Source organism: Natator depressus, chromosome 14 (genome assembly GCF_965152275.1).
Source record: "Natator depressus isolate rNatDep1 chromosome 14, rNatDep2.hap1, whole genome shotgun sequence".
In the NCBI taxonomy this organism is placed as follows: domain Eukaryota; kingdom Metazoa; phylum Chordata; order Testudines; family Cheloniidae; genus Natator; species Natator depressus.
The window spans coordinates 2,434,618-2,462,185 of record NC_134247.1 but is presented as its reverse complement, the minus strand read 5'-3'; the positions used below and the strand labels follow the sequence as shown (position 1 = coordinate 2,462,185).

The 27,568-nt window shown below is 42.2% G+C and overlaps 1 protein-coding gene across 5 annotated transcripts in view; it reads right to left on the bottom strand.

Moving 5' to 3' along the window:
- Positions 1–27,568, bottom strand: part of RPTOR (regulatory associated protein of MTOR complex 1) — a 306,196-nt gene that overhangs the window by 121,989 nt on the left and 156,639 nt on the right. For all 5 annotated transcript variants that reach the window (XM_074970551.1, XM_074970550.1, XM_074970552.1 and 2 more), the window contains 3 exons: positions 24,712–24,771; positions 2,148–2,248; positions 730–874 (listed from right to left, as the gene is read on the bottom strand). In XM_074970551.1, coding sequence (XP_074826652.1) covers positions 730–874; positions 2,148–2,248; positions 24,712–24,771 — 306 coding nt within the window. The remainder of the gene's footprint in view (positions 1–729; positions 875–2,147; positions 2,249–24,711; positions 24,772–27,568) is intronic.

Below are 27,568 nucleotides of genomic sequence, written 5' to 3'. Positions count from 1 at the left end.
GCTTTCTGAATATCCAAGGCAGTCAATCCTATTCAATTACATTTACCAATTACTTTATTAATTTTTCTGAGATTACAGAGGCATCATTTTCTCTTACAGAAATTGTGTTAGCTTGACCCTATCAGGTTACACTTAGCCAAGTTTTGTACAATTCTAGCCTTAATTAGACAGGACTAAGACTTATAAGGAGGACTTTTGTATTCATTCAGCATTTTTTTATTAGTCAGAAATGCATTTAAAAGGCTTTGCATAATGAGAGTCATTTCCATCAATCATCTAAAAAGAAGCAGAGTGCCAGGAAATGAACTCTGTGACAAACCCCACCTCCTTTTACTTTCTATTGTGAAAGTTAAAAGAATTCTTCTGTTAGCCCCAACTATCCCAGGTCTCCCCCTTACAATCACAGCTTTATGCCAGCAAAACAGAAATGTAGCTGATGCTCCGTTGTTTCTCTATTTGGGCTGAAATGTTACTTAGCTGAAGTGGAGCTTTTGTATCAGGGAATTATAGCCGAATTATAGTAATGAGGTATCATACACACAGGGAAGCATTTGGAGATCAGTATTAAGTTGCCACACGCGCTTCCATTTCTGATCCACTGATTTAATCAGGAAAGCGCTGCACAGATTCAGGTGGTAACAGCCTCGTATGACAGCGGCTCTTGAAATCTCCACAAGGCATCTGTACAAAGCCTTTAAAGCAAGAGGTACCCTGCTAGATGTGACTTACCACATTGCATGCATATATGTTGGAGGTAGACGTGGGCTGCTGACAGGGGTACAGTTGTAAGACCTCATAATCCTTTCTGCCAACAGGAAGTTACGAAATAAGCTAGCCACCAGCAGATCCTGCCTGAAGAGCTTCTGGAAGAGATCTGCAGAGAGATAACGTGTGACACACAGGTACCTTCATTGATCTGTAAGCAGCATTGTGTACCAGCAGATACACACACATACGCACAACAGAGCTGGTCAATGAATATTTTCTTCCAACAAAAAAACAAACAAAAAACCCCCAGAAAAACAAAAGCCCAAGACCTGCAGACATAGTTTTGCTGTCACTTTACACCCACAGAAGGACTAATGGGCACTGAATTTGCCTGACAAGTGTGACAATAACATCTCTCCTGAGAAGTCACGCTTAGAGCTGGACAAAGTTTTTTGACTAGTTTCTTCATTGAAAAATGCAATAGACCAAAACTATTTGTGAATTTGAAATGAATTCACCGAACAGTTTCAGCCAGAAAAAAAAATATTCAGGCTAGATTCACAAAACACAGGACTGGGAGGTGACAGTGGGAGAGCCCGCCTTATAACTTTTGGCCCAGTGGCTAAAGGATTCACCTGGGATGTGGAAGACCCAGGTTTGAATTCCTGCTCTGGGACCAGGACATGAACTCAGGTCTTACCCCAACTGTGTGCACTAGCCACCACCAGGTCTCTCTCAGTCTCGCCTGTTGAAGCTATTCCACTTCGTATAAATATTCACTGGAGCAGGGATTTGAACCCAGGTCTCCCCATCCCAGGAGCGTGCCCTAACCACAAAGCTACAGAGTCAATCTCATTCTCTTTCTTTGGCCCAATGACTATTTAAGTATTTTATACAAAGCACAATAGTTTCAACAGGAGAGACGCAGAGACACCCACCTCAGAATATCCTATACCTTGGTGGTTAGGGCCCTTGCCTGGGAGATGAGAGACCTAAGTTAAAGTGAATCTAGCCCTTTACAAATGCCCAGAAACAAAACATTTCAGGTTGAACTATACATTTTCTTTGACGCAAAACTGATTTTTTTGATTCACCATTTTTTTTTTTGGCATTTTCTCATTCAGTTTGACCAGGACTGAATTTATTCTCCAATTTTTCAGAATGGCCAGCAATTGAAAAAATCAATTATTCACCCAGCTCTACGCCTACTCTCCCTTCTCTCCACTTAGAAAATGAATACTTTCTGCCTTTCTGTTGTTTTTCCCTTTCCCGGGCATGGACTCTTTCTTCTGGTGTCTCACCTCAGCTCATGTTTTCTTCACCTCTTTTGTTATCAGACTCTCTCTTCTTCCTCGTTTTATTAACCCTTTATCTAACTTCCTTACCCCTCTACTCTGAGCAGGCAGAGTTCCTGGTGAAAGCATGCCAGACAGTCCTACCTCGTGGCAGCACATTCCATGCAATGGTGTCTGTGATTGCTGTAAAGATCCAATTCAGTTCTCCCAGAGGAGTTCTCCTGTCATTCAGTCTGCCAGGAATCCTACAAAAGAGACATTTTTATTAAGTATGTTATTATTTAAATAAATAAATAAATATATGCATGCTGTTAGGCCATTCCCAAGGCCATAGGTGTCACTGTACTGTTGCTTTAATTTTATTAAGGGAAGTTGTTTTGTTCCTCCACGTGCAACCTCCTCGATTTCCTTGTTTCAGTAGAAACTTCTTCCACATATCAGTTTACCTCATATTTTGTTCCCTTCTCAAGTTTGCTGCTTTTTGCCTTTCCATCACCTGAACTATACAAATTAATGGAGGACTTAAATGACTGAGATTCTGAACTCCTTTAACAACAGATATGCCTTCTACAGCATTAAGGGAATTTGCTAACAAACCTGCCCTGTCGCTGAATATTGGGGGGGGAGGATGAGACAATTGGGGAGGTATTGGAAATTGGGAGGTAAGCAAAATGCAGTACTGATCTTCAAAGAAAGGAAAGAAAAGTGATCCCAAATATTACCATCCTGTAAATCTAACTCCTTTCCCTAGCAAAATGGTGGAACAAATCTGAAGACGATAATAGAATCATAAGCCAAATAGGCTTATCAAGAATGAATATTGCTGGACAAATTTCATTCTATCAAAAAAAGCAGTAATATCTGAATTATCTCAAGAATTGAGATTTTGGATGGAGGACCACGATCAAGAGACAATAAACAATGAGATGAGGTGAGGGACATGTATCTCAAGGGGCACTGCAGGGAGAGGTGCTGTTAGGAACTCCAGAAAGTTTGGTCTTCAGATCAGAACTGCTGTCTGGCTCCATTTTATTCACCACCCAATATTTCTGTTGAAGTATTTAATAAAAAATATGATTAATAATAAAAACTTTGAGCTCATGCTCCAAATAGCATCTGGATAAGAACTGCTCAGTGTCCACTGGCACAGAATGATGTTCAATCAGAAAACACAACTTTCCAGGGAGCGACAATCATAATAAAGGTTTCAGAGTGGTAGCCGTATTAGTCTGTATCAGTAAAAAACAAACAAACAAGGAGGACTTGTGGCACCTTAGAGACTAACACATTTATTTGGGCATAAGCTTTCGCGGGCTAAAACCCACTTCATCGGAGGGTTTTCGCCCATGAAAGCTTATGCCCAAATGAATCACAATAAAAAGCACATTGCGTTGAAAAATCTGGCCCTACTGTTAAAGGTTTATGACGGTAACAGACTTACTTCACAACTCCCTGCTGTTGTAAATGAACTAGAAAGATATTGTCTATCCATGAAGCTGTAAGACCTAGTGAAATTCTCCTCATTATTCAAGACACAACAATTTAAGCACATTGGAGTATGTGTGTGCCTCCTACTGAGGTCATCAAAGTTCACTTATGAGGGGCACATTTTGCTGTTTCTTATTAGTATACCAAATTTTTCCTCCCACTAAGTTCTTTGAAAATTTGTCTCAAGTGAATATGATGCACATCTGTCTATATGTTTCTTACGTATCCATCGCTATAGCCGTCAGGTGCCACCATAATAACTATCTGAAAAATACGTCAGGTAAATATTTAAACGTACTAGGTGGCTTCTTTTTCCAACAAAAAGGTGTTTCTCTAAGCCAAAGCCTTTCTGATGAGCAGGTCAGCATTCCTGGAAAGCAGTAATGGTACCCACTGGACCATCAAGATCTGCACTACTGTGTAAGATTTTAATACAAGCATCGCACAAGGACTTGATTGTGAAAGAGACGCTCTCTTCATCACTATCAGAGTTACAGAGCAGAAAGAGATGTTCAAATAGTTTTCATCTGAAAAACTTCTCCCCTTCAAGATTTTCAGACGCACTGCAAAGGTCACCTTGGGAAGCTCCTTCTAGCCAATAAACCATCATCAAACTGCTGCTGAAAGCATGCATTTTGGAGCCCTAGAGTAACACAGAAAACCACACCACAAGCTGAGGCAATGACTTTTACCGCCACTTTGGCTGCATTTGAGCTCTGCTGTCTTTCAGGAATCATTCTGCCTGTTCCACTTAAGACAAATCCAGACATTTAGGGTACAGATTATCTCAAGGTGCAATGCACAACCACCTGAATCTTCCTAGCTGTAACTACTTGCTTTCAAAGTAAAACATTCAGTATAAAAATCTTCTGTCCATGCTGTTTAATATTCTCTGAAGAGAGCAAAGTCAGGAGCATTGCTAATATAATATGGAGGGAGATGATCAAACAGCAGCTATTACCACTGCAGCTGCAAGCTGTTCTCTGGCTTGTGTGGGTTGGTGGCATCAGTCCACTTGGTTAACATTCACATCCTCCGGTTCTCCAGCTTTGGGATATGAAGTTCAGTCCCACCTCCATGAACAGGAAGATCCTGTCAGCAATACACACAGGGAGTCTACATCATGGTGTCATGTTAAAAGTGCTGAGGAACCAAATTTTCTATTATATTTTATTTTTGAAAGGAGAAAAAAGAACACTGAACAACTCCTAGCATGGTAGCCTTCCAAACAGTGATCTATTACCGACACTTCTCCTGTCTTGGGAGACTCACGGAAACTGCAATACAAGGGATTCTCAAAGTTCAGCGTTTGGGGTGTAAGAAATCAATTCAAATCTCTGCAAATACTGAAATATGTACACACTGACTCTCTCTCAAGCAAGTAAATCTTGGCGCAGGGTAAGTTTAGTAATTGACAAAGCAGCCCATGATTCCAAAATTAGTTTGCAGGAGATTGTAGCACAGGGAATGTGTATTCTACAAATGCAATGCTGAATTTGGTGTACATTCTTTTTAAAGTCTGCTCCCCCAGAGGTAGAGTTTAGTGGTATGGAACCAAAATATAGCTACAATAGGGCCGAGACCAAATTTTAAACTTTGCATTTGCTACAGTGGAGCCCCTGGTTCTAGCTATACTTAATATTCCTTCACTCCTCAGTGAGTTGACAGGACACGGCTTCCAAAAACACCTTTTTGTCTAGATGGGGACCAGCACAAATAGGAGCTTCAAGAAAACTAAAATGATTTGTTACCCTTTACCTCAACCCAAGCCACTGGCACCAATGTCCAGGTTTCTTAAGTTTAGGAATGAGTAGCTCTGCTGCTGAAATTTGCAGATGACACAATGACTGGTAGAGTGGTAAACAATAATGAGGATAGGGCAGTCATTCAGAACAAACCTGGATTGTGTGGTAAGCTGGGACCATTAAAAAAATGTGTAGCCGAATGCAAAATCATATACCTAGGAAGAAAGAATGCAGGCCATACCTAGAGAATGGGCCATACCTAGAGAATGGGCCATACCCTGGAAATCACTAACTCTGAACAAGATTAAGAGCTCACAGTGGACAAACAACTGATGTGGTGGCAAAGAGGACTAATGTGATTCTTGGATATATAAAGAGGGGAGTAGTGAAGAGTAGGGAGGTCATTTTGCCTCTGTCTAGGGCATTGGTGAGACCAGTACTGGAATACTGCGTCCACTTCTGCTGTGAAGATTTTAAAAAGGACGTTGAAAAATTGGAAAGGATGCACAGAAAAAATCACAATTTAAGTGATTAAAGGGCTGGAAAAAATATCTCACAGTGAGAGTCTTAAAGAGCTCAAGCTGTATAGTTTATCCAAAAAAAGAAAAAGTATCTTGAATGCTGAATGCTGTCTACAAGTACCTTCAAAAGGAGAAAATACCGGGCACTGAACAGCTCTTTAATCTAGCTCAGAAAGGGACAACAAGAATCAACGACTGAAAGTTAAAGCCAGAGAAATTCAAATTAGTAATACATTTTTTTAAACTTTGAGGATGATTAACTACCAGGGAAGTAGTGAATTTTCGATTTCTTCATGTCTTCAAATCAAGACTGGATACTGATCGAGATGCAGGTTTTAATCAGAAAGCTTTTTCAGTGAGCCAGATGCAGCTGCTCACTGGTGGATACCAGTCAACGAAAACTGGCCCAGTGTGTGATAGCGCTGTCCCAATGTGTGTTTTATGTTTAGAGGAAAGGGAGGGTTCAGGCCTTCTCCCCACAACAACAAAAAGAAGCTCACCATTTCCAGACTCAGCCCTTGGACAGAATGACCTCCTGTTGCAGAGTTACCCAAACTTATCCCATCCATGGACTGAACTGACAAGATGCCAAGAGTTTGAGAGCTGCACTTAAAGTGCAAAATACACTGCAGCCACTCATCTTTAATATGGAAGTGTGGCCTGCAGAAAGTACAGGTCCCAGCACACAAAGCTCCACGTACAATCCAAATGACCAGACCACAATTCATGCTACCTAGGACCCAAAACCTCCACAGGCTGCACTTCTGGGTTAAAGAGGAGTGGGTGTGGACTGTTATTGGATCCACCCATTGTTCCTCCTCATCGAAACACAAAGCCATTCATACCCAGTTCCCAACTCTCCCATTAGTGCTCAAACCCTGGCTCAGAGCTAACATAGTCTGGCACTCTCCCAGCTAAGCTCCTCTCTATTAAGAAAGTATCAACAGCTATGATAACCAGACTTCAGAAATGTGCAGCCAGCCCAGTAAGATGTGTGAATGGCGAGGTAACAGTCTAGCTTTACTTCATTAAAGTAAAATGTGCCACAATGTATCTTTTTGGCATGTAATAAAAAGGCAGATGGAGGAAACCCTTGGTGCTTTTCAGCTTAAAGTGATACAGCTAAATGCTTTCCTCTTCCATATAAATCTCTGTACAGACAGTATCATACTATTACAGCACAGTAATCACCTGGAACGGATCAATTAGACATCACACACAGATACTCTTTATGTTTATTAGTTCGTTTTGCATCTTGCTTGAAACATCAGCACTGATCTGGGAGATCCACCTCTCCATAGTGTGGCACAAAATTAGAATTTGCTGTATTAGTCGGAGAACTTTTGTGTTACTTGGATCTAAAACTGCAACCTACTTCTGCAATATTCTTCTTAACAAATTCTCCATCTCAGTACTGACATTTAGCACGAGCAATATTCCATGCCACAGCAAAAAGTCAGCTGTTGTCTCAGCTTCCTTACTGAAGGCAGAAAGCAGTGCCTGTTGACTGCTGAGGTGTAATTTTAATGTGGGTAGCTTGTTTTCCCTTCATTCTGATCCAGGAGGGTACTTAGACAAAAAGCTATTGTGATTCGTTTTGTCGTGACGTTTCAAGTTCGCTTTGTAGCGAGAGCGCGATGCATTGCAGATTAGGCACAGGGGTTTGCCACGTTTGCTAGTGAATGCAAAATCTTCTTTCCATTCTGGCTGAAAATTTTGGTTTTCTTCTTCATACTTGCATTTCTTACTTTTTGAAGATGTCATTGTCATCCACAAAATTAACGTAAGGTTAACACTTAAAGCTAAAACTATTTAAATGCGACTTGTGAACAGTAAACACAGCTGTAGTGTGCAGCATGCAGGGAGATCAGAGCACATAAGGTCTGCACAGCACTACAGTGACGCGATTTCCTGTTATAACAAGCATGTGCAGCTGAAGCTGGAGCTAAGGTGCCACCTGCAGGGCTGAAGCCCCCAGCACCAGCTTGCCTCCTCTTGCGGGGCTGAAGCCCCAAGCAGCAGAGCCCCTCCTCCTGCGGGGCTGAAGCCATGATCACTGGCTCACCCCGCTGCAGGGTGAAACCCTGAGCCGCCCTGCCCGCCCACCCCCGTGGGGCTGAAGCTGCAAGCGCCAACTCACCCTCAGCAGGACTGAAACTCTGCGCCTCTGCGCCCCCCCCATGGGGCTGAAGCTGCGAGCACTGGCTCGCTCCGTTGTGGGGTGAAGCCCCTCCTCCCCCCACAGGGTGACGCACCGAGCTCCGTGAGCTGCAGCTGAACTGTCGAAGAGCCACATGTGGCTCACAGTTTGGCCACACCTGCAATATTCAATGTTAATTTTCTACTGAAATAATGATAATAGTTTAATTGGATTGCAGTGTTTGACTCATCTAAAATATTTAGCAAATTTTCACAATGCAGCTATCTAGGTATTTATTTATATGCACTAATCAGAGAATTGTTTTACCTTAACCTTTTCTGTATGTCAAGAATATTAATAATTTTCATAATCTTATTCTTTATTTTTATATTTAGCAAAAAATCTTGATAGGCTAACCAAGAAGTGCACATGCTTAATCTAAGCAGTTGTGTCACTGGTTACTGGAACCTTTGAAAACCCTCCTCTTATCCTCTCTCCCCGGTATGTCACACCTAAAACTTAGACCCTGATCCTACCAACACAAACATGTTTAACTTTAAGCATTGACTTCAGCGAGACTACTCATCTGCTTAAAATTAAGCATGTGAGTATTTGCAGGTTTAGGGCCTTAGATTGTAAACTCTTTGCGGCAGGGACAATATCCTTCTAGGTATTCTGTGAAAATCTAGGGTGCTATAAAATAACTCAAGACAATATCAATCCCATTGAGCCTAGTCTCAAAATAAAAAAAGACCACCCAAAACCAGAGAGGAGTCACAGGCCCAGAAAAAACACCCAACATAATAGACAACCAAAAGCAGAACAGAAGCTAACTACAACCCACCCCATCCTGCTGCCATTCAAGTGTCTTCAGATTACTCTTCCATATGTTTTTCTATAATAAAATGAATAATTCCTACATGGTTCACAATCTGTCATTTTAACAAACAAAAATCACTAAACTCACTCTCACTCCTTGAGTTTAGGAACTACATTACTTTTCCAACTCTACACGATCAGTCTCAATACCTCTCAGATTATACATATATCCTTTAGCATGAAGAAAATCATACTGGCAAAATTAGCATCCCAAATTGGGCAAACTATCCTCACAGATTCCCCTCATCCACCCCAATCACACTTCCGTAACGCACGTTCAGACTTTAAAAGTCTGGAGACAAAACTAAATGATGCAGCTGAATTTATCATTTGCCTGTTACCAGCCATCTTCAGATCATTCACACGAACATGTGGGAAGAGATCCACAATGTCTGGTGCAGGATTCAGGAGGAGTCTGTCTTCCCTTGTTGTAACTCAGTATTTCTCAAGCTGCTTGATATTAAAAACTTAAAAAAAAAATATTAGTTTAGTTTGGAATGAGAGAAAAAATATACATCTCTAGAAATCATGTTTGTTAACTGCTGCTGCAGAGGGAACACAAAGGCATATAAGTTCTTTCGTGAAAGTTCCACATAAATATACACTTACATTCCACACAATTCTCGACAATAAAATAGTGAAGTTATATTACTATGGCTGGAATCCAAAAGCATTCCTTGTTCAGGCTCCTTGGTAGGGCAAATATCGATCCTAAGCTACTTGTCTGTCCCTTTAACTTAATTTTCAAAGCAAGTAGAAAGAACTCGTATCAGAGCAGAATTCAGAATATCAAATTTCAGTGCTGAAGGGAGAGGCAGAGAGATTTCCAAGAACAACTTCACACTTAATTCTCTTTATTAAATGTGAGATGCACAGAGATGTGTATTTTGGCTGGTGCTCTTAGCTGCGAATGGCAGGCTGAAATAGGAAGTTGCTGCCTGCAGCCATTCCCTAGAAGCAACCTGAGACTTGAATAATCCAGGCTATTCTCTTGAGAAACAGTCCGGGGGCTTTATATTTTCTCACTAAAAGGCTTGGCACTGAAAACAATTGCTCGTTAGTAGGGCATAGATTGTGTTGTGGACGTGTTTGCTTTTTAAAGACCTATTTATTTGATAAGAGTAGGTGATAGTCCTGAACATTTACAATGTTAGAAACCTTTGTAAGACTATAACCTCTGTCATGTATTGTGAAAAAGAATGTCTGCCTGTGAAGGGCAGAGCACTCTACTGGCCAGTGCATGGGATGGGAATCAAAAATTATCTGTCTCTGTTCTGACACCCTATGTTACTTTGGTAAATTGTCTCTCCATGTGCCTCAGCTTCCCCATGCATAAAATGGGGATAAAACTTTTGCCTACCCTCTCCCAGTGTGAAAATTCATTAAGGTCTGCCAGTGCTTTGAAGATGCACATGCTATATAAATGTTTATGTATTATTATTGGGTGAGAAGGTGAACAGGAGGAAGGCAGGTATATAAGTGCTTAGGCAGTATTCTGAATAATGTCTACCTGCACACATACCAGGGCCTATAGATTTTAAATTGCAGCTATCAAGCATACATTAGAAGGTATTTGACTGCACTGTTATTCTGCATGTTACACAGAGACTCAATTAAATTTGGAAAAATTAACAGGATAAATCTTTGCATTAGAAAAATCAGCAATCCTTCTATTCCTAGATGAGACGTCCTGATCTCCTGTCCTGTGACAGCAATAAAGATTAAACTGCTTGTGTTGCCTGGATGACAGGCTGAATGATCTGGGGAAAGGGCTTTTATTTGAATACGATCTGATAACAGTCAATCTCATCTTTGCTTGGGAATCAAATTTTAACTTCAGAGGGGGACTGGAGGAGCAATTCTCAACTCTCAGATGGTAAACAAAGATCAATTTGATAATAGGGATAATTAATCAGCCAAAAATTGAATAAGTCCATCACCAACCAACCTTAGAAACTCAATCAACCTACAGTGAAATTCAGCAGCACCAGCCTGTACCCATTACTTATGGGAGCTGATGCCTAATGCTACAGAAAAAAATATGGAATAAAAGGTTGGAGGAAAAGTAAAGCACTTCTTGTAAGAAGCTTACAAGAAGTGGAAGGTTGGACATATGACCAGGGAAGAGTATAAAAATATTGCTCGGGCATGTAGGAAAGATATCAGGAGGGCCAAATCGCACCTGGAGCTGCAGCTAGCAAGAGATGTCAAGAGTAACAAGAAGGGTTTCTTCAGGTATGTTGGCAACAAGAAGAAAGCCAAGGAAAGTGTGGGCTCCTTACTGAATGAGGGAGGCAACCTAGTGACAGAGGATGTGGAAAAAGCTAATGTACTCAATGCTTTTTTTGCCTCTGTTTTCACTAACAAGGTCAGCTCCCAGACTGCTGCGCTGGGCATCACAGAATGGGGAAGAGATGGCCAGCCCTCTGTGGAGATAGAGGTGGTTAGGGACTATTTAGAAAAGCTGGACGTGCACAAGTCCATGGGGCCGGACGAGTTGCATCCGAGAGTGCTGAAGGAATTGGCGGCTGTGATTGCAGAGCCCTTGGCCACTATCTTTGAAAACTCGTGGCGAATGGGGGAAGTCCCGGATGACTGGAAAAAGGCTAATGTAGTGCCAATCTTTAAAAAAGGGAAGAAGGAGGATCCTGGGAACTACAGGCCAGTCAGCCTCACCTCAGTCCCTGGAAAAATCATGGAGCAGGTCCTCAAAGAATCAATCCTGAAGCACTTACATGAGAGGAAAGTGATCAGGAACAGTCAGCATGGGTTCACCAAGGGAAGGTCATGCCTGACTAATCGAATCGCCTTTTATGATGAGATTACTGGTTCTGTGGATGAAGGGAAAGCAGTGGATGTATTGTTTCTTGACTTTAGCAAAGCTTTTGACACGGTCTCCCACAGTATTCTTGTCAGCAAGTTAAGGAAGTATGGGCTAGATGAATGCACTATAAGGTGGGTAGAAAGCTGGCTAGATTGTCGGGCTCAACGGGTAGTGATCAAAGGCTCCATGTCTAGTTGGCAGGCGGTGTCAAGTGGTGTGCCCCAGGGGTCGGTCCTGGGGCCGGTTTTGTTCAATATCTTCATAAATGATCTGGAGGATGGTGTGGATTGCACTCTCAGCAAATTTGCGGATGATACTAAACTGGGAGGAGTGGTAGATACGCTGGAGGGGAGGGATAGGATACAGAAGGACCTAGACAAATTGGAGGATTGGGCCAAAAGAAATCTGATGAGGTTCAATAAGGATAAGTGCAGGGTCCTGCACTTAGGATGGAAGAATCCAATGCACCGCTACAGACTAGGGACCGAATGGCTAGGCAGCAGTTCTGCAGAAAAGGACCTAGGGGTGACAGTGGACGAGAAGCTGGATATGAGTCAACAGTGTGCCCTTGTTGCCAAGAAGGCCAATGGCATTTTGGGATGTATAAGTAGGGGCATAGCGAGCAGATCGAGGGACGTGATCGTTCCCCTCTATTCGACACTGGTGAGGCCTCATCTGGAGTACTGTGTCCAGTTTTGGGCCCCACACTACAAGAAGGATGTGGATAAATTGGAGAGAGTCCAGCGAAGGGCAACAAAAATGATTAGGGGTCTAGAGCACATGACTTATGAGGAGAGGCTGAGGGAGCTGGGATTGTTTAGTCTGCAGAAGAGAAGAATGAGGGGGGATTTGATAGCTGCTTTCAACTACCTGAAAGGGGGTTCCAAAGAGGATGGCTCTAGACTGTTCTCAATGGTAGCAGATGACAGAACGAGGAGTAATGGTCTCAAGTTGCAATGGGGGAGGTTTAGATTGGATATTAGGAAAAACTTTTTCACTAAGAGGGTGGTGAAACACTGGAATGCGTTACCTAGGGAGGTGGTAGAATCTCCTTCCTTAGAGGTTTTTAAGGTCAGGCTTGACAAAGCCCTGGCTGGGATGATTTAACTGGGAATTGGTCCTGCTTCGAGCAGGGGGTTGGACTAGATGACCTTCTGGGGTCCCTTCCAACCCTGATATTCTATGATTCTATGATTCTTATTTCCTTTCTCACAATCTTACGATAAAATAAAAAACTGATTGCTTACATTAAATAGCCTCATTTCCATCCCCCTTCAGAAATTAGAGTCGGCTTTCGTTTTGTTTATTTTTGCAGAGTTCCACTGAATATGCAGATTTTCTTTAGACTTGAGTATTTTAATTGTTTTCAGATAACACAATTTGCAGAGATTCTCAGTCTATTTGCTTGCACACTGCAGGACAAGGTCTTTCAAGGCAGTCCTCTGACCATAATATTATAAATGCTTTTTATCTTTTTGGGTATGTGGATACTAAAAGAAACAAACATGGAATGGGCAGGTTTCAGAGTAGCAGCCGTGTTAGTCTGTATTCACAAAAAGAAAAGGAGTACTTGTGGCACCTTAGAGACTAAACCAATTTATTTGAGCATAAGCTTGCGTGAGCTACAGCTCACTTCATCATCGGATGCATACTGTGGAAAGTGTAGAAGATCTTTTTATAAAAAGACAGCAGAGCTCCACAAAGTTTGTCCTGTGTGGGATTTTGCTGCCTTCCTGGTTTCACTTCTCCTGATGTCTTTCATATTATGTTTTGACAATCACTGGAGAGCCCTTGACATCAAGGACCAAACAGATGTCATTTCTAAATCTAGGCCAAAAATAAAAAAATACAGTATCCATTAGTTCTTCCATCAACTATTCCTAACAGCCACCTTTACAAAGCACTAAATCAGTGCAGTATATTGTGAAAAGTGCAGACTACGAAATGTCAAGGTCACTGAACTTGTGCCAGATGCCACTGTCAATGTCCTCAGAAAATTTAGCAAAATCCTGTGAATCACTTTAATTACAATGGAAACATTTACTTCAAAGGAAGCCAGGTTCCCCCCTCAGTTGGTAAAAGCTTCACTGCATTAACTTTACTATTGGACATCTAATGTGTATAAAATTGTGATGCACATTAAAATGTACGGCTTACATGTTAGAACAAGATGTTATAGTTAATATTCTCTGATGTGTTCAAAAACAGTGAAAGGGAAAGTTCGAAGCTGGGACGGTTATCCAAACCTATGAACTTGCTCCCGCTAGGTCCTCAGTCCAATTCTTACCATTTTCTCCTGCCACTAGTATAACCACTGAGCCCTCTCCTGCCTGTCTTTTAAGATCTGGGGAATGTGGTGAGGCAGCAGGTATGGTAGCTCTCTCCACTGGGCTCCGATCACCAATCCTATTTACTAGCTCTCCGGGGCTTCCTTGTTACTTGTGTCTCAAAGAGCATATGTGACGGGAAGCCCAAAGGGTACACAAGTGCCAGAATCTTGCAGTGTAAATCATTCAGCTAGAAAGATACATCAGTAATTCAATGGTTAGTTCAATCAAAGGGAGCATCTCTCTCATTATCATACAATCATGCAGCTGATACAGAAAGGACACAATTCTAACGGATAAGGCTAACTCCTGAAACCTCACTCACCTCCTTGAGACAATCAACAAAAGAGTTAAAGTTCTGACAGCATTTATCCTGGAACGTTCTAAAACTTTGTCTCTTTGTTTTCAGTCCTGTCATCTATCTTTATTAAGCAATGGAACACTGTTGCCATGAAAACCATCTTGTTGAGTATGATCTTTACTTTGCATACACAATAAGCTTTTGCAGTATACCAGCGCCTGGCTCTTTATCTAACAATGGTGATAAAACGAAGTGCTCCATTTCAATAAGAAATGATTCATTGCCAAAGAAAAAACCTTCTGGATCATCATTCTTAAAGACAATCTAAAAGTCTTTCCCACCCCTCAACTCAAGTACTAATGAGCCACGTTTGTCAGCTAAGTATGATGACAAATTGTCACTACTGTCCTTTGGTTGCCGACATGTTTAAATCTAATATATTTAAAGCCAAATTTTGGGGTCTTCCATTACACTGACTAGAAGGAACTCTGGGACTGTGAACTGCCCAGCTTTGGTCCAAAGTTTGTAGTCTTCAAAGGTGAACTATGAAGGTGAAATATAAGAATTATATTTCCTCCTAGGTCAATAATTACTTTCCCCACTGTTGCTCTCTCTCCTTTTCCCACACACCTTGGACTGTTTTTATTCAGTGTGTTCATGACTATTTTAGATTGCAAGGTCTTTGGGTAAAGGACCTCATTACCTTATAGACCGGGCCACACTACTGGTGCCATCAATAATATTTCTTTCCCACACACTGAGATATGCACTTTGCTGGCTATTCCCATGCTGCAAAATAAAACAAAACAACCCAAAACCAATTCTAGCACTGTTTCTTTGACAGAAAATTTTAGAACAGATTACAAAGGCATGCTGTGCATACTATTTAAAAGAATTATGTTTAGTGTAAGCAACAATTTTGTTTATTTAAAAATGGATGAAGCCAGTGCCATTCTTATCAAAACATGAACAGGTCTGATCCTCCTGACGCTTTCAGATGGAATGAAAGAATGTCATTGCTAATGGCTACTGGGAAAAGGTGGCAACTGCTGGATGGAGTTTGCTTTAAATAGATGAGCAAGAACTTGCTGGACATGCCAACCCTCAGGAAAGAAAAGTGATAAAAGCAATTATCTTTGACTTCAAAAGCAATGGAAGGGAGCTGAGAACAGAGCTTTGTATAGTGAGAACAACAGTTTGATTCTGACAACTGTAAAAGGCCCTTCATGGAATTCTAAGGGGAAAAGTGCGAGTCACATAAAGCCTCGTTCTCCCTTACTGACATGTGGCTAATACATACTGGTATCCAAGGAAGCACACAGCCAGCACCAGGGGAAATGAATTTATACAAAACCAAAGGCTGTTAAAGGGAAGGATGATCACATTCTGAATGCCAAAGTACATGATCAGCTGAGCATACGATAAGAGGAAATTAGTGCTCCAAATGTTTGAAACTGAGCTTGTTACAGTTCCAGGACTTTGCTATCAAAATGCCATGCAGAAAAGGTGTCTTCATTCCCTTCTCCTACCAGGTTTCTTGGTGTTCTGCTTCTGTTGAATTTTCCCTAATGGGGGGGGAGGGAAGAGAAAGAAAGAGAGGGGAAGGGATGAGAGGCTATTTTGAATGTGTTGGGTTTTGTCTTATGTTGAGTGTGTGAATCTCATGCTGATTGACTTCCTGCACTACACCTCCCTTTGTGTAGATTTTCCCCTCACACATCTGCCAATGGGTGCACATCATGTGACCTGGCCACTGTCATCTCAGTCCAGTCCTGGGTCTCTCTTGAGTAGACACTGCTAATCTGCAACAAATGGCGTGTTGGTTTGGGATGTCTAAAAATTACTAAGTGTCCCAGACCTACTCATAATTTGAACTGGTATCTCCAGAGATGAAAAACTAAACTACTGTTAACTAACTAATCCTACTACTTTGCCACCGTTCCGATCTACTGTTCTAAAGGCAACTCGGACTAATTAAGATTCTCTGGGCATTTGTTATTTTGTTACTTTACAGCCTGATTTCCACATTTTCCCCAATTACTCACATTCTTTCTGCTGTGCAGTCTCTTGGGGTTTTGTTTTTCCCACTTCATCTCTAAATTAGTTCCTTGTGAATCATTACTCATCTTATCAGTGACTGACAGACACTAATGAATTACTGATTTCCAGCCTGTGACACCCCATAATAGTTGTAATGGAAACAAAAGGTAATTTTAGTACCAAACTTGTTATTTCTAGTAATTTTTGTAAAGTGAATTTTGTGCTGCTGAAAGGTGCTTGATTGACAGACCTGGAGACTTGAGATCTGTGTTCTCAAACAGCTACAGAACAGACAGTTGCAAGGCAAGCTATCCTGCTCCCGCCTACGTGACTCAACCCTGATCTGCAGGGACTACATTGAGGGTTTAGAAGACTGTCCATGCCCCACAGAGAACATGGTATGTTTGCTAAGATGTGTAACAAAACACTGGGGGCAAGGGAATATGATTCATGTCAATTGTGGTGGGTTTCTTTTACCATGGATATTTGGTCATTACAAATTATTGTAACCATTAACTCATTTCAGACAAAAATACTCAACAGTGATCAGATGAGAGGGACTTCTGCTCACTAATTATCTGTACCAGACACTAACAAATGGCCCCGCTGGAAAAAAGCACTCTACGTCATTCTCAGTCCCCTGAGCTTCCCAGGTTTCCTCACATTCTCTATGTTTCTTTTAAAAACTGTATTATTGAGCTCCAGCATTAGTTCCAAAATATGGATTATTTTGGCTCCCTCTCAAAGGATTGGTAATATAAATGCACGGTAGAGGCAGCAACATGCTTATTCATCGGGCTGCTGGGTTAGTCTAGATAATTAGAAATCTGGGCTCTTCAAAGAAGGTGCAGAGTAATTTACTCCCAAACTCGTCATCTTAATTAGAAATAAACTCCTTTCCCAGGTTTAAAGACAGATAAATTATAAATTACATTATACACTACTGTCTAGCTAGACTTGTCTTGGGACTATAATAAAAACATGTGTTCTCTATAATTGATATCTTTATCAGATTATGATGAAAAGGTTTTAATGTTTGCTATCCTCAGGAACCTTCAATCAGAACATTTTTCAGGAAGGCAGCTCTTCTAAAAAACATGTTACGGAGATATCAAGAAGGAGCAAGAACTCAGAAAAAACTCTTGTAACAAGTGCCCCCTAAAGCACTGTGAGGAATTTGAGTGCAACACTGAGAAATGCTTGATTTCTGGTCTCAGCAACAGCAAAGGAAATATACTACGCAGGATGTGGTGGCCAAAGCAAAGGACTAAAAGGCCAAGCAACTGTTTTGCTTTTTGACCTAGGGGAGTCATCGGTCATCTGTTTCAGGCAAACTGATTCCTACACCTGGGTAAAAATAGCAAGCTAGCTCACTGGAAAGCAGAGGTTCACCTGCACTGAGCCATAGTTGCCAACGGCTACATAAAATCCAAATTGGCTAAGAGGTCTAAGAGCAAAACCAAAAAGCCTTAGGAAGGACAACCAACTTTACAGAGTGGAGTTCTGATTCCCACCCGCCCCCCCCTCGGCCCTATTTTTTCCTTCCACAATATCTCACAAATCTGACCCTTTCCCCTACTTATCCCCAAAACACTTGTCCATACCCGCGTCACCTCCTGCCTTAACCTCTGCAACAACCTCCTCTGTCTCTGACCTCCCTGAAACCAATATGGCTCCTCTCTAGTACATGCAGAATTGCTGGTGCAGTCATTATTTTTCTCATTCGACCGAACCATGAACCTCCCTCCACTTGTTCCCACTAGTCAGTAGTATTGAGTTATAACTTCTCATCCTCACCTCCAGGACTCTGGAGGATTCTACCTCTGTACACATCTCAGATCTTTTGCATACCTGCTCTGCTTGATTTCCCATTAATTTCCCTCTCCCATCTCTGAGCTTTTTTCAACAGCAACCTTTATACATGCAATGTCTTCCCAATCACAGTTCACCAAACAACTATCCTCACCTCATTCAGAGCCCTCCTAAAAAGTACATTAATGACACCCAGAAGGAATTAATAAATCCAGTAATAAATTAGAAATGGAAAATCCCTTAGCTTGCTCCTCTAGGTTCTACCATTGTGTTCTTTCTTCTAGATCAGGGGTTCTCAAACTTCATTGCACTGTGACCCCCTTCTGACAAAAAAAATTATTACACGACCCCAGGAAGGAGGACTGAAGCTTGAGCCTGCCCAAGCCTTGCTGTCCCAATGCGCGGGTGGGGGTTGGGGGGTGGGAGCCCAAGCTTGCTGAAACAAATGAATTATTCTAGCTTTAAGTATTTAGGTTTTAGAATTATTACAAATCTAGTAAAATCAGTAACGTATGTTAACTCTCTCCTAATGTTATGCTTTTATAACATGTGGATTCATAACATCTGTTTGGCAACAATTTTTATATAACGTTGCTCTAGATAATACAGAAAGATTTTAGTAACTGATTATGTCACCAATTTACAGTGCTTAGGATTTTGTTCAGACTAAAGAACAAAGCCAACAAAATAAACCGCTCCCCCCGTTCCCACAACATCTGCCTGTTTTAACATACTCTGACTTTTCTTATTTCATTGCTTAAAATGCTGCTCTTGCAAATCCATGGAACAGATTCAGGGGGAGAAGTAGAAGATACTAGTGGCTCAGGTGGGTTTAAAATGACACTGGTAGAGAATACAGCATTGATGTAGTCATGTTTCCCAGACCCAAAGAAGAGCTCTGCGTAAGCTCGACTCTCTCACCAACAGAAGTTGGTCCAATAAAAGATATTACCTCACCCACTGGTAGAAATCTCAGTTTTGTCATTTTCAATTTGGAGTTATACAAGGACTCTTAGCCCCATTTGCCTTGAAAACACAAAAAGATGACCGCAATAGGGACATGTGTATGTCACCCAGCCACATTACACAATAAATCCAAAAACCCAACTTGGCAGCCAGCTCAACAGCTTTGTCGATACTTAGCAGTTTAATGATTAATCCCTTTCCCCTGCCCCTTAATTTATGATTTTACATCTTTGAGACTATGCTGAACCCTTCTGCAACTGGCTATTTATAAGCAGTATAACACATAGCTGCCCAGTTACACAGCATAGATTTCCTGCATTTTCAAGTTCAGCTAGTGCCTTCGCACATTGTATTCCCACCTAGCAGTGAAACAGAATGGATTTTCAAAGGAGACGACGTTTTCTCCTCCATTTCACCTTGAGGTACTCACATATTTGCAGTGGATTATCATTAATGACCTGTGAAGGAACGCTAGTTACACCTGCCAGTCAGGTGATGAGAGTGCCTGACCATTCTTAGCTCATTAATGCTGGATATTGTGGAAGCCTCCTGTGATGGAACTAAAACTGTTCCACTTGAATTCAAGTTCTTTTGAAAATACCACTGCAAGGCTGGGAGCATCTTGTACCAATAATCTGGGTTTAAAGGAAGTGCACAGCTCCAAAGGCAAAACACCTAGCTATTACTGACTACCATGTTTGGTGCTAGAATTTCTAGCGATATTACAAGCCAATCTCAAGTACCTTGTACTCCAGCTGCAGGTTCAGGTGACTCAGTTAAAGGGGACCAGCCATGTCTGACATGGATACCCCTTGTTCTAAAGGCAAAACATTAGAAGAGGAAAACAGATGAGGACACTGGTGTTCAACTCATTTTAGTAACCTCTCGGGAGGCAGAAACCTAGGGGGGCAGTGATTAGTCTTCTGTGCCTACTCCTGGAAGGGGAGGACAGAGTCTCTCTCACCATAAGAAGAAATGCCACTTCTTCCCCTGTGAGCATGTCTAATCCTTTGGGGCTAGGAAAAGGAGAGCTTCAACTCTGTCCTCTTTAGGCTCTTCCCTTCACAGTGCCCCTGAAACTGTATGCCCCTCCCAGTAGTATTCTCATAGAATCATAGAATATCAGGGTTGGAAGGGACCTCAGGAGGTCATCTAGTCCAACCCCCTGCTCAAAGCAGGACCAATCCCCAATTAAATCATCCCAGCCAGGGCTTTGTCAAGCCTGACCTTAAAAACTTCTAAGGAAGGAGATTCTACCACCTCCCTAGGTAACGCATTCCAGTGTTTCACCACCCTCCTAGTGAAAAAGTTTTTCCTAATATCCAACCTAAACCTCCCCCACTGCAACTTGAGACCATTACTCCTTGTCCTGTCATCTTCTACCACTGAGAATAGTCTAGAACCATCCTCTTTGGAACCCCATCCCCATAGTAAGGGAAGCAGGTTGGTCTCCTGGCACACACAGGCCTTGAGAGCTTATTTCCCTAGTCTAACTTCTTAAGCCAGTTAGAAAGACAGATATCCTTCCACACAGAATATTCTTAATGATAATTAACTTAATTGTTATTTCATATGTCAATGCTTAATAATACATTTATGTGGTACCTCCAGGAGATCTCCACTTGTATTGACGATTCCTTCAGGGTTTAAAGACAGAACCTCTTAGTTTTGCTTTCCAGACAGCTCAAAATCAGAACTGTTCAGGACAACATCCCTCTGTCCGCACAAGGGTAAGTAGGCTTGGCAGCATTTTTTTTTCCCCCCCAATTTTGATGATTTTTATCAATCCTTATTTTTAAGATTGCTCCACCAGAAACACGGCCTCCTCCCACACCTTGTATTGCAGCGATCAGGTGTCACCAACCCTGAGGCAGCGCAGGGAGCCCCCTGCAGCTCTGCAGTCACAGACGTACTCACTCACTCCCACGACAGCAGGGCTGCCGAGGGTTCCCTGCACGGCTGCAGGGCTGGTGGCCGCCGAACCCTGCAGGCACACCCACTACTACTGGTTGATATAATTTTTCATCAACTGCATTGTGCCAGCTGAAATTGACGTTTACCAACAGTTACTGATAAAAATCGAACCCCGCCAAGCCTAAGAGTAAACAGAGGAACCCTCAGGCCACCAGATGATCACCCTCAGCTTCTGAAAGAGCATTAGCGGGCACGGTGCGCGTTGAGATGAGACAGACAGAACAAATCCTGTGCAGGTTTCTTTTCTGCTCCTCACCTCCTTGCAAACACTCTTGCCCAAGGACAAGTGGCATGCACTGCCATAGGGCACAGTATCCAATGGAGAAGTGCAGCTGTTGCTTCGCTGACACATTACTGAAAACAATTTTAAGAGCTTCTTTTGGTAGCTTTGCTGAGTTGGGCTGGGGAGGTTTCATTTTCCCTTCAATAATCAGAAAGCAAGATAGAATAAGAAACAGAAATGAATGAGTCGCTTCCGATTACTCACAGATTACAAGGAACGCTGGTCCATCTTCCCTGCACCTTGCACAGTGCATTAGTTAAAAACCCGTACTATTCAAAAATACTATAAGTTGACATGAAGATTTTATAGCAATTGATGGGATGAATCAGCATAAACATTGCTGCCATGTGCAGTGTGTGACTTAGAAAACCTCAGTTAAAAATCCACAAAGCATATTGCAAACAGGAAAAAGAAAAATCAAATGTGTTCACTGCTGGTGTAATGAAAACAAAACCTAAAAGCTCAACATGGCTCATGAGTTATGGGAGGGAAAATGTAATATAGTTTTGGAGATGGATGAAAGCTGAATTAATTCTCCTAGTTCTTTTATTTACTTTAGCAAACAGATTTCTGACCCCGTTTTACATCGGCTTCTTTTTCACAGACAATGAGCTGAAGAGATTTCTCTTTGTTTTCCTACATAATCTGTCACTACCCAAGGGCCTTGCTCTGCCAGTTTTAGTCAATGGTTTGGGCTGGATCCTCACTCAGAAACAAGCGGATAAGTGCTGTCACAGTTCTGGGGTTAAATGCACTCTGCCCCCTCCGTCATCTGCTCATGGACCCCCATTAGGTTTCCGGTCTCCAACCATCACCTCTCTATGGGTGGCGACCTGCATCACTCTCCTTAACAAGAAATTTAAGGTTGCAGGTCCTTGGCAATTCACTGTGCTTATCCCAGCAGCTCTGACGTTTGTCCAGCCCCTGCCATTCTGCTTTCTTCTAGGGTCTGAATGTGTTTACCAGTGACCAGCCAGCCTTCACATTTATTTAGGACAAAAAACATTACCGAGAAAGCATATAATAAAACAACAAACAATCTACAGGCATGCCAAGCTTACCAGGCGTCACCCATCTTCCACATGGAGACCCTGGTGGGTTCCAATCCTTCAAACCCTTCCAGCAGGGCTTTGCCTAGTTACAGTTTCATGTCAGTTGAGGATCACATGAGGGACCCTCAGTGATTTCAGCCTCCTCCTTTATACCACAAGCCTGTTCTTTGTCTACTGGATCTCTTGAACATGGTCTGAACCCATTTATGCATTACTGCCTTTGAAGTTAAGGTTAACAGAATCATAATTTGGCTTGTAGATGCTGGACCCATTTTCACATAGATCAAATTTTTGATGTCAGCATGGCTTCCATAATGGTTAAACACTTAAAAGCTGCTCAAGAGCCTGATATAGACCTATCTCCTAAAGTATATGACACGGAAGGTTTTCTGGCATTCAACTACACTTTGAAATTTATTCGGGGTTAAAATGTGCAGGTTATTCAACATGGATCTACTTTACCAATGCAATAAGCCAAAAGAGAAGACAGAGCGCTTTGAACTGGGAATTTTAGCTGATGGAATCCTACACTCATCACCATTGTTGCAAAATATCATTTCCTACTGGCAGTCTGGGACCAATGAATGATAGTTGCAAATCACTGTACTCTACAGAAACCTATTTAAAAAAGCAAGAAATAATACATTAAAACACTACTACTAGCTACCCACCGATTAAATACCCCAACCCAACCCCTCCAAACACCACAGAGAATGCCTTTCACCTGAATGAATGAATGACTCAAATCCTGAAGAACTGAAAGAGGATAACTGGCTTTAAACATTCACGTGTCAGAAGTCCGAGCCCATGGCCTATTCTAATTAATCTTGACAATGAGCGTTTCTCAAGGCAAACATCTCAGAAATTGAATTCTCTTTTATTTTAATTGTTCCAAGCTAATTTAACTTGGGTACACAACAATGTTCTAAGAATAGGAAGCTTGAAAATACGAACCATGTGGCACAGATCTCAGAGACCATCCACACAAATATGTACTACCTCACCTGATGGCAAAAAATACCTTCCTATAAAAACTCTTTGAAAACAAAGAATGTAGTAGATGAATTATGATTTAGTTTTTCAATAGCTTGGGTGGCTTGCATAACCTGGACTATGCTTTAGAGAAGAGTTTACTCAGTCCATCATTTTGCCCTGGGCTGTCCATTAGCCAGTAGTCTGGTCAAGTATTGCTTGGATGAAAGGATTATTATGGGTATCCATGACATTAAGGATCGAAATATAATACCATTATTAGGCAGAAAGAACACTAGAGCGTGCTGAGGAAGTGACAAAACACGTCTTTTTTTTCTGATTTTACACACACACATACATAGGCTCAGGGTATTGAAAGGATTTTATGGGTCATAAAAGAGAAAACGATAGCTATGTCGAGAGACATTCATACCTCAGACAAGTATTGTGAAAGCTTCCCCTGCAGAGTTCCAGCACTATGCACCCAAAACAGCTCTGCCAGTGCATCCCAATCCTGGCCTGCAGTACTCCATGCTATTCCAGTGCCAGTCTCCCCTGGACATAGCTCTGCCAATGCATCTAAACGCCAGACCTGCAGGAGCCATTTCAGTTGTATGCTCCCATATAGCTCTACCAATGTACCTCATTGCCTGAATTTAGACATTCTCTACTACAGCAGCCTTTGCCTGCCTTAAGCAGAGTCTTTTGCCACATGGTTTTCCGTTAGCTAGGGTATAGGCTGAGACTATTAAACTAATTTCACATGTGACCTTAACGCGTGCAAAGTTGTAACTCCAAAAATTTAAGGCTATGAGCATTATCTAACATCTCCATTGACCCCCGTTGACAAACTCTCTCAACGTGTGCCCAAAACAACTAGCTAGGTGGCTTGACAATATTGACTGCCAAAAAGGTGACCGAAGTTTGGATTCTGGGCTGACAGTTGTCAGGCAAGTGTATGTTCAACATATCAGGAATGAGACCTCGGTGACCTGTAAGTTAAAAGGTCCGAGCACAGCTCTAGGGCAAGCGTAAGACTCCATCTAAACAGTGTTCCCTGCATGATTTCTTGCTTCCATAGTCACTGCTTGTTCTGCTAGCCTGTGGTAAGACAATATAATGAGACACACCATAGACATGAGAACGATTGCAAAACAAAGGACTAACGGGTAAGATAGTCAAAGAAAAATGAGCAGAGGGAAACTTGGCACCCCCAAGTGAATCTTGGGCAACAGAAGCACCCCAAAGAGGTGCATGCCCACAAGCAGAATGAAAAGATCTTGAGGACAACGTGACTAAAAAGCAATTTCCCCTCTCCATCAAACCAACTATAATAATGGAAGCCAGGAAAGCAGTAGTTTTAATGTCATAAAATCTTGCTTACTTCTCTATTAAATCCAGCGTGACTCCTGGCACCAATCTGACACTCTTCTGCATGCAAAACCTGTGGAGAACAGAAGAACAATAATTCACACTAATTAAATATTTAATGACAGGACGCTTGGAAGTTCTGTGGAAAGAATGAGAAAGACGGTTATTACAGTGTTTTTGCTTTTAAAATATAATTCGGTTTGGAAAACTTTGCGGCGGCATAATGAGAATCAAACAAGGCTCTCAACATTTGTCGCCCTCATGGTCGTGCAGTGATTTCCATCGTCACGGTGACAAGCTTGTGGTATTGCAACTGCCACAGTGACAAGTTTCCCAACACACGGAGAGAAAAAAAAAGGCACACAGTCATCCAGCGGAGTCCCTTGAGAGGGGGAGCAAGACATGAAATAAAGCAGAGCTCATGTACGGTAGTGAAATAATGATCTGCATTGGCTGGGTTTCCTTGAAGAGACCTGGCACTGCAGTGGGGAGGGAAGACAGAGCACGACAGCAACGTGTCAAGAACACACACCTGCGTTATATAATTTTAAAATATAAAACATTGATTCCATTTCTCCAGCAATTAAAGGCACCACAATTTCAGAACTGCCCACACTGAAAAATACAGAGTCCAGTTAACTCTGTGGTTTGCCGTATCTAGAGACTCCCAGACTAGCTAATCTGAAGTGGAAAAGAAGATACATGCCCAATTCTCATGCACCAGCTCCCTCTCTCCAGACTTCTTGGGGGAGTTGCTCCACTGACTCCACTACATCCCCAGGCCTCTCGTGCAGAGTGTCACAAACCATTTCCAGCAGAGACATGTTCAGATTTTAAAAAAAAGTTTCTAGCCTTTGTGATTGGAGAGAATCTATTGAATGGGACCTTGAATCTGAAGACAGGCTGAAACCAGAGGGGATCAACTGCCTAAGGCTTAGATCCTCGTTCCAGCAACTGTCTAAGCAGCAGGGCTGTGTGCTGGGAGATTCCTTTGGGGCCAGGGAAGAGAATCCTCCACCTCCGTTTCCAAGCCAATCCATGGCTGTGCCACTTCCATCCCCAATAAGTGGGGGAAGTATCTGCCCAATTCCCCATGGTACAGCAGTGAGCAAGAACCCCAGACATCTGTGCTCCTTGATGCACAGGGAGTACACATCTACCTGGTGGAGTTCTGAGGACCCTCCAGCTTTCCCTGTTTTACACCCTATTTTCCAGAATATGCATTGCAAGCCACCCTCTTTCTAGCCAATCATAGGGCAAGGCTCAGAAAAGCTCAATGGTGTCACAGTCAGCTAGTGGTTCTTTCTGATATTCTGTGCCTTCCATCCTAAAGGACCTTAAATTGAAAGAATTTCTACATGGGGACCCCCTACAACCATTGCTGAAACATTAATCCCTATAGGGTGAAATTGCATGGCAATACTGCCCAACAGTGAAGAAAACCACCATCTCCAAAATGCAGGGGGAATTTAAGGAGGCAGAATGTAGCCAGAGCTGGAATTTGACTGAGACACCTGGTTTAATGCCCCCATTCATATAAAGAGTGCCATGGGATTTTATAACTACATTGGCCAAGGCCTCCGATTTATGTCTCATCCAAAAGATGATCACATCATTCCCTAAAGACATGCTGCAGCCATTGTGCATTCATTCACTACTTCCTCAGAAAGAAGAATGCCACCTTTTGACTCACCACCACCAATTTATGCCACATCAGGTATTTTCTTTGGAGGTCTCCCATCCAAACACTGACCTGAACTAACCCTGCTTAGTTAGTGAAATCTAATAGGATCACAGAATAAGGCAGTCTAGCTGCAGGCCATTGAGAGATGAGTATGAGTGCTCAGCACCCCCAGTCCCTTACAGTACACACTATAGGAGACCAAGAATTGAACCGTAGTCTCTTGTCTAGCAGCACAGATCACTTGCCACAAGGCAAATGGATCCTTTAGCAAGGAATTCTGGCAGATGGCTCCCACACACCCCCAAGCATTCAGGATAGTGGAGTTGGGAAAATTATCACTGTGTCAAGCGTTTCCTTCTATTTCTAAAATAGGAAAATAAAGCGCACCTTTGAGGGTCAGCTGTAAAAAGGCATTTCCCCAAATAATATACATTACGAAGCTGTCACTAAGCACTTCCTTTGGGAGCTTTTGGCAATGAACTATGGGCAAGACATAAATAAGCTTCAGATTTCAGGTATTTCAATGGTGCCTTCGGCTTCTCAAAGGCAACTGAATAATGAATAAAAGCAGATTGCGTTTGATTAGTAAGGGAAACTCCCTTTCTCCAACACACCCCCGCAGCACGGATCTGTTTGGTATTCAGCATAAGGGAAGTAGCACAGCAAGCGCTTGCGGCTTTCATGTACACAGAGCGGGGACTGCTACAGCACTGCCACTGTACTTCAGAGGAGATTAATGCAGGGAATGCTCTGAGCCCTCTTTTAATGAGGCCCCACCATTTCCCTGCAAACTCTGAAATAGGCAGTCTAGTTCAGCAAACCCCCATTTAAACTAGTAATGGTCCCTCTCTATTTCCTCACTCAAAAGTAGTGATTGCCCAGAAAATATGTGTAGAGGGTAAGGAACATTCTGTTTCTATCTGCAATACCAATCTAACAATCACTTCCATTGCACAGAAACATGATGTCTCAAACAAGCAGCTGTGACATCACTGCAGGAATCCATGAGGATGGGCTAGAGGGGAAAGCCATTACATAGAAATCTTTTAGTAACCACCGGTGATTAGAAAGAAAAAGGCAGAAAGGTGCTGTCAAGGTTCCTTCCCCACTCTGAACTCTAGGGTACAGATGTGGGGACCCGCATGAAAGACCCCCTAAGCTTATTTCTACCAGCTTAGGTTAAAAA